Source organism: Trypanosoma brucei, chromosome 11 (assembly GCF_000210295.1).
Source record: "Trypanosoma brucei gambiense DAL972 chromosome 11, complete sequence".
NCBI classification, from domain to species: domain Eukaryota; phylum Euglenozoa; class Kinetoplastea; order Trypanosomatida; family Trypanosomatidae; genus Trypanosoma; species Trypanosoma brucei.
Window position 1 is genome coordinate 3,443,789 of NC_026744.1, and position 15,011 is coordinate 3,458,799.

General features: G+C 51.7%; 10 protein-coding genes across 10 annotated transcripts; all 10 read right to left on the bottom strand.

Annotated features, from left to right (window-relative positions):
• Positions 1 to 276: 276 nt before the first annotated feature.
• Positions 277 to 726, bottom strand: TbgDal_XI14490 (calmodulin, putative; the record flags this gene model as incomplete). The annotated part of the gene is made up of 1 exon (XM_011782292.1): positions 277 to 726. One exon carries the CDS (start codon positions 724 to 726, stop codon positions 277 to 279), a length of 450 nt encoding a protein of 149 aa, XP_011780594.1.
• Positions 727 to 1,115: 389 nt separating this feature from the next.
• On the bottom strand, positions 1,116 to 1,565 carry TbgDal_XI14500 (calmodulin, putative; the record flags this gene model as incomplete). The annotated part of the gene is made up of 1 exon (XM_011782293.1): positions 1,116 to 1,565. One exon carries the CDS (start codon positions 1,563 to 1,565, stop codon positions 1,116 to 1,118), a length of 450 nt encoding a protein of 149 aa, XP_011780595.1.
• A 389-nt stretch (positions 1,566 to 1,954) lies between these two features.
• TbgDal_XI14510 (calmodulin, putative) lies at positions 1,955 to 2,404 on the bottom strand (the record flags this gene model as incomplete). The annotated part of the gene is made up of 1 exon (XM_011782294.1): positions 1,955 to 2,404. The coding sequence occupies one exon, from the start codon at positions 2,402 to 2,404 to the stop codon at positions 1,955 to 1,957; it is 450 nt and encodes a 149-aa protein (XP_011780596.1).
• A 389-nt stretch (positions 2,405 to 2,793) lies between these two features.
• TbgDal_XI14520 (calmodulin, putative) lies at positions 2,794 to 3,243 on the bottom strand (the record flags this gene model as incomplete). Its single annotated transcript, XM_011782295.1, has 1 exon — positions 2,794 to 3,243. One exon carries the CDS (start codon positions 3,241 to 3,243, stop codon positions 2,794 to 2,796), a length of 450 nt encoding a protein of 149 aa, XP_011780597.1.
• A 352-nt stretch (positions 3,244 to 3,595) lies between these two features.
• On the bottom strand, positions 3,596 to 6,898 carry TbgDal_XI14530 (hypothetical protein, conserved; the record flags this gene model as incomplete). The annotated part of the gene is made up of 1 exon (XM_011782296.1): positions 3,596 to 6,898. The coding sequence occupies one exon, from the start codon at positions 6,896 to 6,898 to the stop codon at positions 3,596 to 3,598; it is 3,303 nt and encodes a 1,100-aa protein (XP_011780598.1).
• A 488-nt stretch (positions 6,899 to 7,386) lies between these two features.
• On the bottom strand, positions 7,387 to 9,024 carry TbgDal_XI14540 (hypothetical protein, conserved; the record flags this gene model as incomplete). Its single annotated transcript, XM_011782297.1, has 1 exon — positions 7,387 to 9,024. The coding sequence occupies one exon, from the start codon at positions 9,022 to 9,024 to the stop codon at positions 7,387 to 7,389; it is 1,638 nt and encodes a 545-aa protein (XP_011780599.1).
• Positions 9,025 to 9,673: 649 nt separating this feature from the next.
• On the bottom strand, positions 9,674 to 11,254 carry TbgDal_XI14550 (hypothetical protein, conserved; the record flags this gene model as incomplete). Its single annotated transcript, XM_011782298.1, has 1 exon — positions 9,674 to 11,254. One exon carries the CDS (start codon positions 11,252 to 11,254, stop codon positions 9,674 to 9,676), a length of 1,581 nt encoding a protein of 526 aa, XP_011780600.1.
• A 354-nt stretch (positions 11,255 to 11,608) lies between these two features.
• Positions 11,609 to 11,923, bottom strand: TbgDal_XI14560 (hypothetical protein, unlikely; the record flags this gene model as incomplete). Its single annotated transcript, XM_011782299.1, has 1 exon — positions 11,609 to 11,923. The coding sequence occupies one exon, from the start codon at positions 11,921 to 11,923 to the stop codon at positions 11,609 to 11,611; it is 315 nt and encodes a 104-aa protein (XP_011780601.1).
• A 63-nt stretch (positions 11,924 to 11,986) lies between these two features.
• TbgDal_XI14570 (elongation factor 1 gamma, putative) lies at positions 11,987 to 13,384 on the bottom strand (the record flags this gene model as incomplete). The annotated part of the gene is made up of 1 exon (XM_011782300.1): positions 11,987 to 13,384. The coding sequence occupies one exon, from the start codon at positions 13,382 to 13,384 to the stop codon at positions 11,987 to 11,989; it is 1,398 nt and encodes a 465-aa protein (XP_011780602.1).
• A 408-nt stretch (positions 13,385 to 13,792) lies between these two features.
• Positions 13,793 to 14,878, bottom strand: TbgDal_XI14580 (hypothetical protein, conserved; the record flags this gene model as incomplete). Its single annotated transcript, XM_011782301.1, has 1 exon — positions 13,793 to 14,878. One exon carries the CDS (start codon positions 14,876 to 14,878, stop codon positions 13,793 to 13,795), a length of 1,086 nt encoding a protein of 361 aa, XP_011780603.1.
• Positions 14,879 to 15,011: the final 133 nt, after the last annotated feature.

Here is a 15,011-nt window from a genome sequence, read left to right on the forward strand (position 1 = left end):
ACAGTACGAAACTGATATGATGCCATGTATCAAATCCCTCTGAGAATCTTAAGTGCCCATATCATGTACACCTTATGCCACTTTTGCTTTATTTCACGCACCTCCTCAACAGTTTCCTCCCCCTTTATCGGGAAGCACCAACACCCTTATCTATTTTCTATCACAAAAAGAGTTTTATACCAGTATTTTATCTCTTCCCAAACGAATACACAAACTTAACATGACGGAAAGGTAGAGAAGGAAGCCAGGCTCACCTCAACCATCTGCAAACACGAACTATTTGCTCATCATCATTTTCACGAACTCCTCGTAGTTGATTTGACCGTCGCCATCAACGTCAGCCTCGCGGATCATCTCGTCCACCTCCTCATCTGTTAGTTTTTCACCGAGGTTCGTCATGATGTGACGGAGTTCAGCAGCGGAAATGAAACCATTGCCATCCTTATCAAAGACACGAAACGCTTCCTTGATTTCTTCCTCGGAATCAGAATCCTGCATCTTGCGCGCCATAAGCGTCAAGAACTCTGGAAAGTCAATAGTTCCGCTTCCATCCTGATCAACTTCGTTGATCATGTCCTGGAGTTCCGCCTCGGTGGGGTTCTGGCCCAGTGACCGCATCACAGTGCCGAGTTCTTTCGTCGTAATGGTACCATCACCATCCTTGTCAAATAGCGAGAACGCCTCCTTGAATTCGGAGATCTGCTCGTTGGAGAGTTGATCGGCCATCGTAAATCAAGTGGATGTTACTTATCAATGTTGCTTTCTTCCTTAGTTGTAACAAAAATAGCTCACTTGGAAAGCAATACGAAGAGAGAGATCTCCATCCATCAGACGCTAATGGCCAAGACAGTGGAAAATGGTGCATAGCAAATCCCACTGACAACACAGTGTACTGCAAACTTGCTGTAGATACCTGATTTCCTCTTAGACATAAGGCTTCCACATCTTGTTTCTCCCCTCTCATCTAATCCAATGCTTCCTTTCCTCACCTCGGTACACAACAAACCATCAAACAAGAAGCAGAGCAAGACACGAAGGTGCAGGCCACACACACATCTCGAAAAATACATAAACGAAGGGAAGCTTATCTACATGTATATTTTAGGAGGCACGGACTATTTGCTCATCATCATTTTCACGAACTCCTCGTAGTTGATTTGGCCGTCGCCATCAACGTCAGCCTCGCGGATCATCTCGTCCACCTCCTCATCTGTTAGTTTTTCACCGAGGTTCGTCATGATGTGACGGAGTTCAGCAGCGGAAATGAAACCATTGCCATCCTTATCAAAGACACGAAACGCTTCCTTGATTTCTTCCTCGGAATCAGAATCCTGCATCTTGCGCGCCATAAGCGTCAAGAACTCTGGAAAGTCAATAGTTCCGCTTCCATCCTGATCAACTTCGTTGATCATGTCCTGGAGTTCCGCCTCGGTGGGGTTCTGGCCCAGTGACCGCATCACAGTGCCGAGTTCTTTCGTCGTAATGGTACCATCACCATCCTTGTCAAATAGCGAGAACGCCTCCTTGAATTCGGAGATCTGCTCGTTGGAGAGTTGATCGGCCATCGTAAATCAAGTGGATGTTACTTATCAATGTTGCTTTCTTCCTTAGTTGTAACAAAAATAGCTCACTTGGAAAGCAATACGAAGAGAGAGATCTCCATCCATCAGACGCTAATGGCCAAGACAGTGGAAAATGGTGCATAGCAAATCCCACTGACAACACAGTGTACTGCAAACTTGCTGTAGATACCTGATTTCCTCTTAGACATAAGGCTCCCACATCTTGTTTCTCCCCTCTCATCTAATCCAATGCTTCCTTTCCTCACCTCGGTACACAACAAACCATCAAACAAGAAGCAGAGCAAGACACGAAGGTGCAGGCCACACACACATCTCGAAAAATACATAAACGAAGGGAAGCTTATCTACATGTATATTTTAGGAGGCACGGACTATTTGCTCATCATCATTTTCACGAACTCCTCGTAGTTGATTTGGCCGTCGCCATCAACGTCAGCCTCGCGGATCATCTCGTCCACCTCCTCATCTGTTAGTTTTTCACCGAGGTTCGTCATGATGTGACGGAGTTCAGCAGCGGAAATGAAACCATTGCCATCCTTATCAAAGACACGAAACGCTTCCTTGATTTCTTCCTCGGAATCAGAATCCTGCATCTTGCGCGCCATAAGCGTCAAGAACTCTGGAAAGTCAATAGTTCCGCTTCCATCCTGATCAACTTCGTTGATCATGTCCTGGAGTTCCGCCTCGGTGGGGTTCTGGCCCAGTGACCGCATCACAGTGCCGAGTTCTTTCGTCGTAATGGTACCATCACCATCCTTGTCAAATAGCGAGAACGCCTCCTTGAATTCGGAGATCTGCTCGTTGGAGAGTTGATCGGCCATCGTAAATCAAGTGGATGTTACTTATCAATGTTGCTTTCTTCCTTAGTTGTAACAAAAATAGCTCACTTGGAAAGCAATACGAAGAGAGAGATCTCCATCCATCAGACGCTAATGGCCAAGACAGTGGAAAATGGTGCATAGCAAATCCCACTGACAACACAGTGTACTGCAAACTTGCTGTAGATACCTGATTTCCTCTTAGACATAAGGCTTCCACATCTTGTTTCCACCCTCTCATCTAATCCAATGCTTCCTTTCCTCACCTCGGTACACAACAAACCATCAAACAAGAAGCAGAGCAAGACACGAAGGTGCAGGCCACACACACATCTCGAAAAATACATAAACGAAGGGAAGCTTATCTACATGTATATTTTAGGAGGCACGGACTATTTGCTCATCATCATTTTCACGAACTCCTCGTAGTTGATTTGGCCGTCGCCATCAACGTCAGCCTCGCGGATCATCTCGTCCACCTCCTCATCTGTTAGTTTTTCACCGAGGTTCGTCATGATGTGACGGAGTTCAGCAGCGGAAATGAAACCATTGCCATCCTTATCAAAGACACGAAACGCTTCCTTGATTTCTTCCTCGGAATCAGAATCCTGCATCTTGCGCGCCATAAGCGTCAAGAACTCTGGAAAGTCAATAGTTCCGCTTCCATCCTGATCAACTTCGTTGATCATGTCCTGGAGTTCCGCCTCGGTGGGGTTCTGGCCCAGTGACCGCATCACAGTGCCGAGTTCTTTCGTCGTAATGGTACCATCACCATCCTTGTCGAATAGCGAGAACGCCTCCTTGAATTCGGAGATCTGCTCGTTGGAGAGTTGATCGGCCATCGTAAATCAAGTGGATGTTACTTATCAATGTTATTTACCTTCCTTTTTCCTTCACACATGGGAAAAATAAACAGTGGGAAGTGTGGTATAGAGTCCCACATGCCCTCACAAAGTAGTATAATTCATTCGCATTGCGCTGGGATTGCGTTAAAGGGGTATTGACAATCGTTCATCCGCGAAAAGTTACGCTTAGTACGAAACGCTGCGGGGCCCGCTAGAAAAACGGGGTTTGCTGCCCCAAGGCGGATGGCGTTTGACAGAGCAGTGCGTACGGAGTAGAATGCACAGGGACGCGGAGCTTATCGAACGTAAAGGACGCTTGAACACGTATATGCCAACCAGTACGCACGGTCTATTTGCGAAGGCCAGTGCTGATCCGCTTCAAATTACCTCGGAGTTGCCCTATGACATCATTCATTTCCAGTGACCGTAGGGCGTGTACCTCTGAGGCGTTATCGACATTCAGAGCCATCGCAGTGAAGTGTTCAATCAAACTAAGAGCCACCTGGCCCTTCTTAGCATTCCCACATGAAAGCTCAGCCCGGTACTTGTACGAGATGACGGAACCCATCGGCGCACAAACGGCAACCGCATACTCCACACAGTCTCCAGGCTGGGGCTTCGCCGTAAAATGAATCCATTCACGATTAAACTCCGCATCGTTCGCTGCACGCGTGGCTTCCAAACTCGCAGCCGTTGAATCAATAGCACGAGACCGTGGCTGGGGTTCGCCGGTGCTCGGCTCATTATCTTCACGCGGTGTACGCTCATTGTCAGCTGGACCGTCACTTCCGCATGAAGGAGACGCGGCAAGCAAATGTCCGGCATCTCCACCTTTAGCAGGAGCCCGCCCCCGCACCTCCCCCACACACTCTTCGCCCCAAGCTTCACCGCCACAGCGTTCTCCTGCCTCACCAGCAGCGGAAGAGCTCCCTGCTGATGATGTTCTTACAATTTCATTAGTCTGCTTGGCCCTCTCACTTGCGAGCAGCTCCAACTGCACCTTTGAAAGTTGGTTACCGTTTAGGAGTGCACCGGTTAAACGATCCTCATCATCCTGATCCTTGTACTTCTGCTGGATCTTTTTTAATTTCTTCCGCTGGTGCTTCGTCAGCTGCTGCGCCTTTGTTTGAACAGCGGCGCCCCCCTTCACACCACAAACTCCCGTTCCGAGAGCAGGAGCTGCAGCCACTGAAGGGCTTGCAGCATTTTCAGCGAGCGGCTGCGAGCCCTTCGTCACAACGCTACATGCCGTGCTGTGCTGCTGCTGATGTGTGTTTTGCCGATGCCGTCGATTTGCCTGAAGTTGAGGCAGTGGCCGCAGAGCCGTAGCGGCGTCGCGTTCAAGGAAGCAGTTATCATCACGCCCTAAGGCCATGTTCTTGTCACCCTCGCTTGAATGGTGGCTGACACCATGTGGTTGACGAGGGCCATCTGGGACGTAATTCGGCAGCTCTTCACGTTCGCGGGGATCAATAGCGCGCGAAGAAATGCGGAAGAGCAGCCCGCACCCTAACATCAAGGGCCGAGGCCTCAAATAATTCTTCTCTCCGCTGAGCAAGTAACACCCCGCGGCGGTACCTCCAACAATTTGTGAAGCATGCACCCACCACGCGCCGACACTGAACTTACTCTCCCACGCCGAGCTTCGGCAAACGCACCATGCAGCAGCCTCATCGAGGCTTATCATATGGATCAGCCACCCTTTGGTGGACTCACCTACCTGAATGCTGTTTTCCTCAGATTCACCTTCCCCGAAAGCGGTGGAGGCATCCCACGCTGAACCCGCGGCTCTCAGGATGCACGGCAACCCTCCCTCCACATCGCTATGCACAAAGACGTCACCAAGGCGCATGATACGACGTACCAACAACTCAGTCGACTGTGTATCGTGCCCTTGTAGCACCAAATCCCCACACGATGTACGGAACCAATTAAATTTTTCCCACCAACAACGGTGTCGCTCTGTTGCGATAGCTTTCTTCGTCTGTTTCTTCGCAGCCAATCTCTCGCCCTTTTTTTCTGCTCCTGCCGCCGCTTTGGCGGTAGCGGCAATAGTTTTTTCGAGCTTGGCGCGATTAGCTTTTTTCTGCGTAAAGTAGGAGGCGGCATTTGCATAGGCGGTTTTGCTCAAATCAACCTCAATCACAGATGGGGTCCGACTGCAGCCCTCTACCCTGTCCTTTTTTTCACCGCTGTTTCCACCATACCGGTGATTCTCGCCCTTTCCCCCCACTTTCACTTTACTTTCTTCGTCCTCATAACATTCGACATCCTCATCATTTTCTTCCACAAGCACAGATATGCTGTTGCGGTCAAGGAAGAGTTCGTGCACCATGTAGGCCACTGGATGGCCCTCGGCGTGTCGCTGCTTCAGTAAACGCCGCAGCGCCTCCCACTGAATTCCAGCAGCTAGTGCGCCATTAATTAGACCAATTGCCTCGTCAATCTTTTCAGCGTTCTGGATGATGAGTTCGCCCTTACGGGTGTTCTCCTCCTCGGAGCGCTCGAGGGCGGCGATGCGACGGTTGTGGTCGCGCTCGAATTTCTCCTTCTTGGAAAGTACGCAGGTTGTCGCTCTGTCATTATGCTGTTCAATCTTCTCCTTCTCGGTGTATAGGAAGAAAGCATCACATACACTGCCAAAGCTTGGGAGGTAGGACGCCGAAACGGCATCCCCACGATACTGCGCGAGCAAAACAGGACTGAAGTCCTCGTACTGCACTCCCTGAAGGTGCGGCCGAGGCTGCTTCTCCACCCCACTACCCGCCTCCCCGCCGTCAGCCGTTGTACCGACACCCGCATCTACATGCGGTGGCGCCTTCCCCCGCTCTTGAGTCCCTCGACCCTTGGTGGCCGCGGTTTTGCTGATCAGGTAGCCACCTGTGGGCAAAGGAGAGAAGGCGAAGCGCCAGGCTTCTAACATTCCAGGAAGCAGCTTTTCGAACATTTCGTCCCCGCTGCACGTCATGTTAGCTTTCTTCACGCTCTTCACGCCAGTAACTGTCAAAATATGATCGGCGAGTGACGGACCAAAGTGATGTGTGGCAGAGAGTGTTGATCGCGTTGTCTCGTATTCCGCATGCCGAGTAAACACTGCGCTCCATTCTCGTCGCAGTGCTTCAACACGTTGCGCCCCTTCAGTGAGCTGCTGGCACTCTTCCTCCTGTTGCTGTTCAAATGACTTTGTCACAGGGTATAATTCACGCACAAACATGTTGACCCCGTCGTCCTTATGTGCACGAAGTAAGAGCATTATGCGGTATTCGTGGTCTGTTAGTACAATGTTACCCTTTGAAAAGAGCTCCACAATTATGTGATACGACGCACCCTCCGCTACACCGAAGCGAAAGTCCACCGTTCTGTCGTGTTGAAGTTGCGTCACAGAATCAAGCCGCCATGCACGTACATGCTTTCGCAACCTTAGTGTGAACTGCGTGGGCACTTTTGGCTTCTCGCGCACCAACTGAGTTAAGTGCAGCCGCACACCGTTCTCCAGAAGTAAAGTCCTTTTCTTCTCGCTATTTCCAAATTTAAACAGAAAGGTCCTTGGGGGAATGTCATATACGTTCGTCAACCGGAGACCCTGAAGCTCAGTCCGCATTTCCTCCACAGAAGCGCGAACATCAAGCGCCGTCATGCGCTGTTTCACCATGTCCGCTTGTGAGGCCAAAGGTCACTTCCCCCGCCAGCCGTCTTGCCCCAAGATCCTCCTCCCTTCAATCAGATGAGGGCGTGAGCCACAACCCCCAGAGTGTTTGTTCTTCCTACTGTGATAACGAGAAAGGTGGTGCGAGGACGAGGAAGAAGTAAACCCTAGTACTTATAATTAGATATAAGAACGGCTATTACGATGCTAACGAAATAGTGCATTTCCAATACTCTTTTCACAACGCGTGCCTCGCGGTAACCTCCCCTCAATTACGAGATGCTTTCCTCTCTGACTACGCCTATAGAAACTTCCACTTGAGTGCAAAGACGATTACAACGGGTGGTGACCTGGCACCTCCTCCACCACCCTCTGCCAGATCGGTTTCTTCACGTAGCAACATGGCAAACTATAAATTCATCCAATGGGATCCTTTGTGCGCCCCCCCCCCTCACAGCAGATGCTGCCTGAACCCGGATATCACAAGAGCCATCTCATACCCCCTCGACCGGCCAAACCTCTCCTAACCGCTTCATCAAGCCGTCCACGTCTTCTGCGGTCATACCAACACCACAGGCCAACACAAGCAACGGGCAAGAGGGTGTCTCATCCGTATGCATACCGTAATTTCTGAACGAATGACCACAGAGCCGAGTCACGTTGTCACTAGGAAGTACAACTCGCGGCCCTGTCACCCCTTTCCGAAACAAACGTGCACCAACTGCAGCAGCAGTTGAAGGGCTCCCAACAGTGCGCATAGTTATGGCAAAGCTGATGTCGTTACGTTGTGGCCTCTCCACCCCATCGCACCCAGCTTCGCCACTTGGGGGCACTGCCGCGACAAAATCACCACTAGCACCGTCAACATCACATTGCGCATCGAACTCATCCAAAAGCAATTCTCCCCGTGCCCCCGCAAACCCTTTCAGTTGGTTCTGGAGAGACCTCCTCAGTAGGTACCGCGTGTCCCATAACTTTTTGAACCCGCTTCGGCCTAGACTCAGCGCAGTGATGAAAAGGTCAATCACTGGAGACGCACTTGCTCGGCCCGCGTATAAAGAAGTGGCACGTGCCACGGCGGTCTTGCCACCACTTAGTACAGCCCCACCTACAGGGACGAGAAAATTTTTGTCCCCAGATTGCACGATGAGATCCACACGACCCAGTCGAATGGCGGCATCTAACTTATGCATGATGGTGCGGCTTTGCACACCATAAGCGTTGTTCACAACATATGGAATATCAAGTGCTTTGCATAGCTTTGCGATGGCAACAACATCATCGGGCAGCCGCGGCGCAAAGCAGCTCGTCGTGGACAAGACGCACAGCACGTGCTTAGGGCCCCCAACGCGTTCAATTGCAGCAGCGACATCGTCTACATGGGCCTCCAAAAAGTAAGAATGAAGTAGGATCTCTGCTGTCCCCAGTCCCTCCTTGCTTTGCATCCGTCGCAGCACAGGGGCACGCCGCAGTGGCACGACCATGGGCACAAAGCCAGATAGCTCGATGCACTTTAGGGCTGTCTTCTGGTCAATGCGAGTCCAAATGACATAGCGAGGAACAGCCGAATCATCACCTCTGGTACGAAGGCCAGCATGCAACTTTTCCTGTTCCTCTTCAGTGTGACCCTTGCTGTCGAATCGCAGCTCCTCTACCCGATGATGAAAGATACTGCGAAGCGCCAACGCAATGGTCATACCGGTTGCCATGGGAATCACAGCAGCGCTTGCAAGTGATGGGGTCCCCGCCTGTCGCAGCAAGTCGAGCATCATGTGATTCACCAATTTGTACATCACACTTGACCCGGCTGCCTTCGGTTGATCGCTGCAGATGTCACCGGAACGCCCGATGCCGTGGGTAAGGCTGTAGTGGCGCCTCGCAACCAATACCGAAGCAACGCGTCCCTCTCGCTCTCCAGCACCAACATGTATACTAAAGTTGTTCGTATCCATCACGGCAAGTTGCTGCATTATCAATTCAATTGCACAGTCGTGCAGGCCTTCTTCCGGGCAGCGGCGCTGGGCAATAATTGCACGCACCGTGCGTTCAACCGAGTGCAGTGACTCTACGCCGGTTTGTACATACCGCGGCGTAACGAAAGACTCCGCCAACTCAAATGACCGCTCATCCATGAGGCAGACACCAAAGCGCGGCTACGTCACTTTGAAGATCGTGTACTGTGAAAGAGATAAAGAGGAGAAAAGAATGGCACCTTTTGTTCTACCTTTTCCTCCCCCACTCTGTCACACATGGGTATGAACGGAGGCCCAAACGGGGCACCTTTCCACATCCAATGGCTTTGGTTAATCTCTAAACACTTACCTCGCCCTTCAACACCACCCCAACAATATCCACGTTATTAATGCAACGGGGAAGTGACAACGCAGCGACGAGGACAGCGAACAAAAACACAGGTGTGCCCCCCCCCAAACAAAAAAAAGGTAAACAACATTTTACGTGTTTGAAACACGCCGGGCACGTGAAGCCGCATGCACCACTGACCTCCTGAATCCTTTTGGGCAGCTTTCCCTCTGCCCTTCACCGCCCCTCATCTATGGGGACGACGAACAGCCTCAAATGCGCAACAGACGCAGCCGCCCTCTTCCCCTAACCTGCCTCCAGAGACATTAGAAACTCCCATCCTTTATCGAATCGGCGCCCCGGCCGAGCCACTTTGCTCTTTGGGGGGGGGGGAGCCCAAGAAAGGAGAAACCCACATGCCACGTTTATAAACGGGGGCACCTCCTTGCTTTCCCGCGACTGTCTCCCTTAGCGCAGCACTCAGAACAGTAGGGCGGCTAGTGACGCACCGAACCCAATAACAACAACGTTTCTTCCGTCAATTCGCGTGCCCGTGCATGCCACACCACAAACAACAGAGCCGCAGGTGTGTACCTGCCGCAGCGCAACGTACGCCCCACCACCACCACCGCTACTGCCGTCGACGACTGCGTTTGTTGCATCTGCCATGGTGCAAACATAGAGCTCATTGCCACACGCGAAAAGCACTCTCCCACCTTCCAGCACTGTTACACATGCCAGCCCACGCCGGTCCCGAGGCAGAGCGCCAGAACATGGCACATCGAACCCCCACGCAGCCAACTGACGCTGGTCCAACGTGCCTCGTGCCAACACGGCGGCGCCTGTAATAGCCCACCACCCGGTGGTCCCACGCAGTTGATGTCCATAGCGCTCTGCAAGCTGCGTCCCGGCACCAACTACAATGATCCGCATCGTTTGCGACATATCATCGCAGAACAATGCAGCGTTATTCACAACTTTGTAGGTTGCCGCACTTACGCCGACTGCCGCCGTACACACGTTGTGTACCACCGAAGAGAGGCTGTACGCATACAAAACGTGTGGCAGGGCTAGCGAACCATGAGAGCCGTCAATTGGTCCTTCACTGTTGTGTTGAAGCATGCCAAGACCCACAGTGCTGTGCCGGAGCTGCCGCTGCCGGTGGTGCTCGGTTAAGAGTTGAAGGGATCCCCCAACAACACGACGTGCAACGTAGCGTAACTCCCCGTTGTCAAACACAATTAACAAAGCTATATCCACGGCAAAGGAAGCACGATACCGCTGGGGCACTAGCAAACGCACTACCTCAGAAGCAGTGAACGATGCGTAGAACGTTTCGTTCACTGGCTTTTCAGTGGGACACGGAGTCCGCTGCCATGAACCTACCGTCTCACGCAGCACGGCTTCTGTTGCATTCGCTCTCAGTGACTCATTAAAACATTGTGTGTCAATTACAACCACAACTGTAGCAGTGGCAACAGCGACGAACTCAGGCCGACCAGCGGGGTCCAGTCCAACGCACACATCCAACACAATGTCGTCGGCAGAGATCAAACCATCCGTGTACTCACAAAGTGAAGCCTCACAAACCTTGCATAGCGCAAGTGCATTGCCACCTGTCCTGCTCTCAACAACAAAGAGGCATAGCGAGCCCGCACTGGTGCCAACAGCGCACATGGCGGCCGTACCACCGGGAAGTAGTGCAGTGCCTATACACGAGACTAAACCGCTAGAAATGGTCAACGTCACTTTCTCACCCGGGACGGTACTGTGTACCGCGACTCCACCCAGGAGTGGGTCGTTGCAAGCCTCACACTCCCCCTCTTTTGAACACGACTGCAATAAAGACGACAGGGGCTCAACCGAAATAACACTACCTCCCCCTGCTATAACAACAGACCCACTGGGCAACTCAACTGTGGTTATGGCAGCCGCTGGATGTGGCAGGGGGCGCGAGCTGGCTTTTCCCAGTGCCGCTGCAGAGAGGTGTGGAAGCTGTGGAACCCCTCCTTTCGCCTTGGACGCAGCATCCGCTGCAGCAGTGTAGCAGAAACCTTCCATGAGTTCCTTCTATCAACCCTCACTCACGATAACAATGTATGCTTGCTGAGTGGTGTAAACACAGACGCCTCGAGAAGCACAAACTACTCTCCCTAAAGGCATGAAAGGAAACAAGAACAACGTAGGGGGCAGGGTAGCAAGAAAAAAAATAGTTGAGGTACCATTGTCCTGGACCCATTTACTCTCCTTCAGTAGAATCCCGATTACCGTCACCTATTGCCCCTCGCTCTCCGTATAACCTGCTGCTCGATATATCACCAAAACCACCATAACAAACGGTGAACTACCGGCGCATCCAAACTCCACTCGTGTGACATTCGGCACGATATTCTTCCCACGTAACCACTAACGTCGTTAGCGGAAAAGGACGCACACCACTAGAACGGATAACAAAAAAATTACACAGCAGTATGTAGTGCAACACAAAAGCAAGAAGAAGGGAAAACACTTCCAACAGCATCTTACAGCTATCCAAAGTGCCAACATAACAGGAGAAAAATGGGCACGTCGGTTACGAGTTAGTGGATTACCGAAAGTATTAGTATAAATTCTCTTATCACAAAAGCATAAAGAGGACCTCATTATTTCACCTACGCACTCCGTGGAAAGTAAATTATTACCTCTTACAGTTCTTCGGGTCATTGTATCCTCTGTTCGACGGTGTAACATTACTGTGGAGATTCTCCGTTCCCGGTCAACTCGCCTTCGCACCGCATACAACTGGACACCAGACTATTTAAAGACGCGGCCCTCAAGAACGGGTTTCGGAATGGTCGGACCCTCCCAGCACAGGTAGTCTGTAATTCGTTCCCTTTGGGCGCTCACGTCGGGGATCTCTTCCCAGTCAAACAACTCCGTGTCTTCCACATCTTTCACGATCTCCGGCATACCCTTACCCCGGAACACCCACAACGCAACGATGTCGTGCTTCTTCTCTTCCCCGATGATTAGGGCAACCCCAAACGCGTACTTGCGTGTGTGCTCCATGCGCTGAAACCACCCACGCACGAGGTTCGCTGTCATGAATTGCATCTTGTTGTCTTCGTTGTACTTGTAGCGACACCAGAACGATGTGTACCCAGCCGCGTCGTAGTTTTGGAAGAAGTATGGTGCCGCCACCGTGCGTGTGTCGTTGTTGCTGTACTCGCGCTTGAATGCATCCAGAACAAATGGGCTCGGTGGGAGCTCGTCCAGCGGGTTCGGCTTCTTCTTTTCCTTCGGGACATCATCATCATCATCATCCTTCGGAGCGGGCTTGGGAGCCTTCTCCGCCTTAGGTGCTTGCTGCTCTGCCTTTTTAGCCTTCACTGGCCCGAAAGTTGCACCCTGGGATTTTAGTACCTCCACTGTCTTGGGTTGTTGCATCACCGTGTTGTACAATCGGTAGACATTCCTGTACTTCTTTGTCAGGGCTTCACCCTCCGCAGCATTCGCACGGTAGTGAAATTGAAGGGCAAACGCGACGCAGATGTCTGCGACGGTCAAACGCTCACCAACCAGGAATGTGCGCGTCTCCAGCCATGTCTCAAGGCCACCAAACACCTCGTGCACGGAATCCATCGCATCGGCTGGGATGGGCACACCGCGGTATATGTTTAAACCAAATGGCTTTGCGGCAGTATCGAGTTCCGTTGCGGCGAAATCCAACCACATGTCCACCTGGCTGCCCTCAAAGGGTGTGCGGCCGTACAGAAAACTGCCGCTTTTGTCAAGTCGTGCGATGTGTCGGACGATCGCGTTTGACTCGAAGATACATCCGTCCTCCGTCTGGAGCACAGGGTAGCGGCAGCACGGACTGCAGTTGCGGCGATACTCCTCCGTCTCGTTCTCTCGCCCATATTCACACGCCTTCACCGTCACAGGAACGTTTGCAAAGGCAGCAACCACCAGTAGCTTGAGGTTGCGGGCGTTTTCGTGGTGTGGCTGAAACCAGAGTGTGAGAGACATTGCTTTACTGTTGAGAGTAGTGTCAGAACTTATATCTACGAAACGCAGGTGTAAAGGGGGGGGGTGGAATGGAAGGATAGAAACCAGAAGATGGGGCCTGGGATATGAGCAAATTAACTGCCGCCTCTTCAGCAATGGTTGTTTCCAACTTGGTGTCACCACGAAAGAAAGGTCAACGCCCATCGGCGAGGTTTTTCGCGCAAATACATCTCAACGGGTCAACAAGTGGAGTATAACAAAAACGAGGGGTAAAAAGGGTCTGTAGCGGCAATGCACACCCACGGTTCGCTCCCAGAGAAAACGACGCTAGGTAACTTATAGTGAAAAGGAAAAACAAGGTAGTATCGCGCAGTGGTGGCTGCCTCAACCATGATATCTATGAAAGGGAAGGGGCCACATCTACCGCTGCCGTATGGGCCCAGATTAGTGCGCCGAACAAAGGCGAAACAATTTTATCATCATCTAGTCAGGGTTGACGCGATTTGGCAAGTACAAATGGTGAAAAACAAATACTCGGACGCTTAAATGACCCAACGATGCATTTTACCTATCTTGTTCAAAATTAATCGTCGCCGTGAGTCACTTTAGTGTTCATGTTGCCGTTGAAACAGATTGCTGAGCATCGCGGTGGGCCCGCTTTTCCGCGTAGGTTCGATTGGTCCTCCGCCTGTGCGGCTTCCTCGTGGCCGGCACAACCGCTTTATCCGACGCACTTTCCCCCTCTCGTCTGGAAGCAGATGAGGTTGCAAATTCGTCGGGGCCTACGGAGCTCTGCACGCCACTGGAACTGTTGTTAGCATCGGTGTTTGCCTCCTTTTTGCTAACCATCTGAGTGCCAGACAACGAACCGAGGCCGCTGTGGGTGGTAAGATATTCCCACAACCCTAACGTGCGTGTGAATTGGAAGTATCGACTTCCGCCAGAAGACTTAAATAAAGAAACGTTAGCCATGGGCACGGCTGCTTCGGCTTCAGGTATTGGTAGAGAAGCACCACATCTGTCTTTCTTGTCTGCTGAAGCGGGGGGAGTGGCACTGCTGCCGTGGTTGCGAAAGGAACACTTCGGTTGCAAGCTAGAACACACCCTAACTTTTACGCTGTCAGTGCCTATTTTGGACCCCAATGCCTGCGACCAGCAACTTCGGTTTGGTGGCTCCCGTTGCCCCTGCTTCCGCCGCTCCTGTAGCTCACGCAACCGAGCAACCATCCCCCTCTCGGTATCAAAACTTGCCCGTGATTCCAAATCAGATCCGCCCACATTCGACGGCTTCCCCCTCACAGGTCCATCGATGGTGACAATAGGCACGTGCAGCCTCGGTGGAACTACGGCTCTCCTTGACTGGCTACTGGCATCGGCACATCCATCAAACAAACTAACACCACTCCTCACGACTACACACTCCCCAAAACCGTCTCTTTGTACCACAGGAGCACCCGACTCGCACACAGTGCCTAGACAGCTATCGGAGCCACTAACAACTGAAACCAACTTCGTCCCAGGCACCTGCGGCGACCAATCGACCTTTTGCCGCTTTGTCACCCTGGTTTCGTGAAGCTCTAGCTCGCAGTCTGTGAGCATTGGACAGTCAACCTTTATCGGATTCGGAAAAGTATCTAGGCGGAGCGTGCTCCGGAGTGCTAGTAGCTCCTCCCTTGTGTAGCACTTCTTCTGCTGCATTGTCTAAAACCCACTCCAGAATGCAAAGCACAGATCCGAAGTGATGGAGAGGGAAATGTTGTTCTGAGATGATCTTCTCCCGCACGTACCCTTCCTCTTCCCCGCCCCACTTTCCCCCTTCTGCGCAACCCTC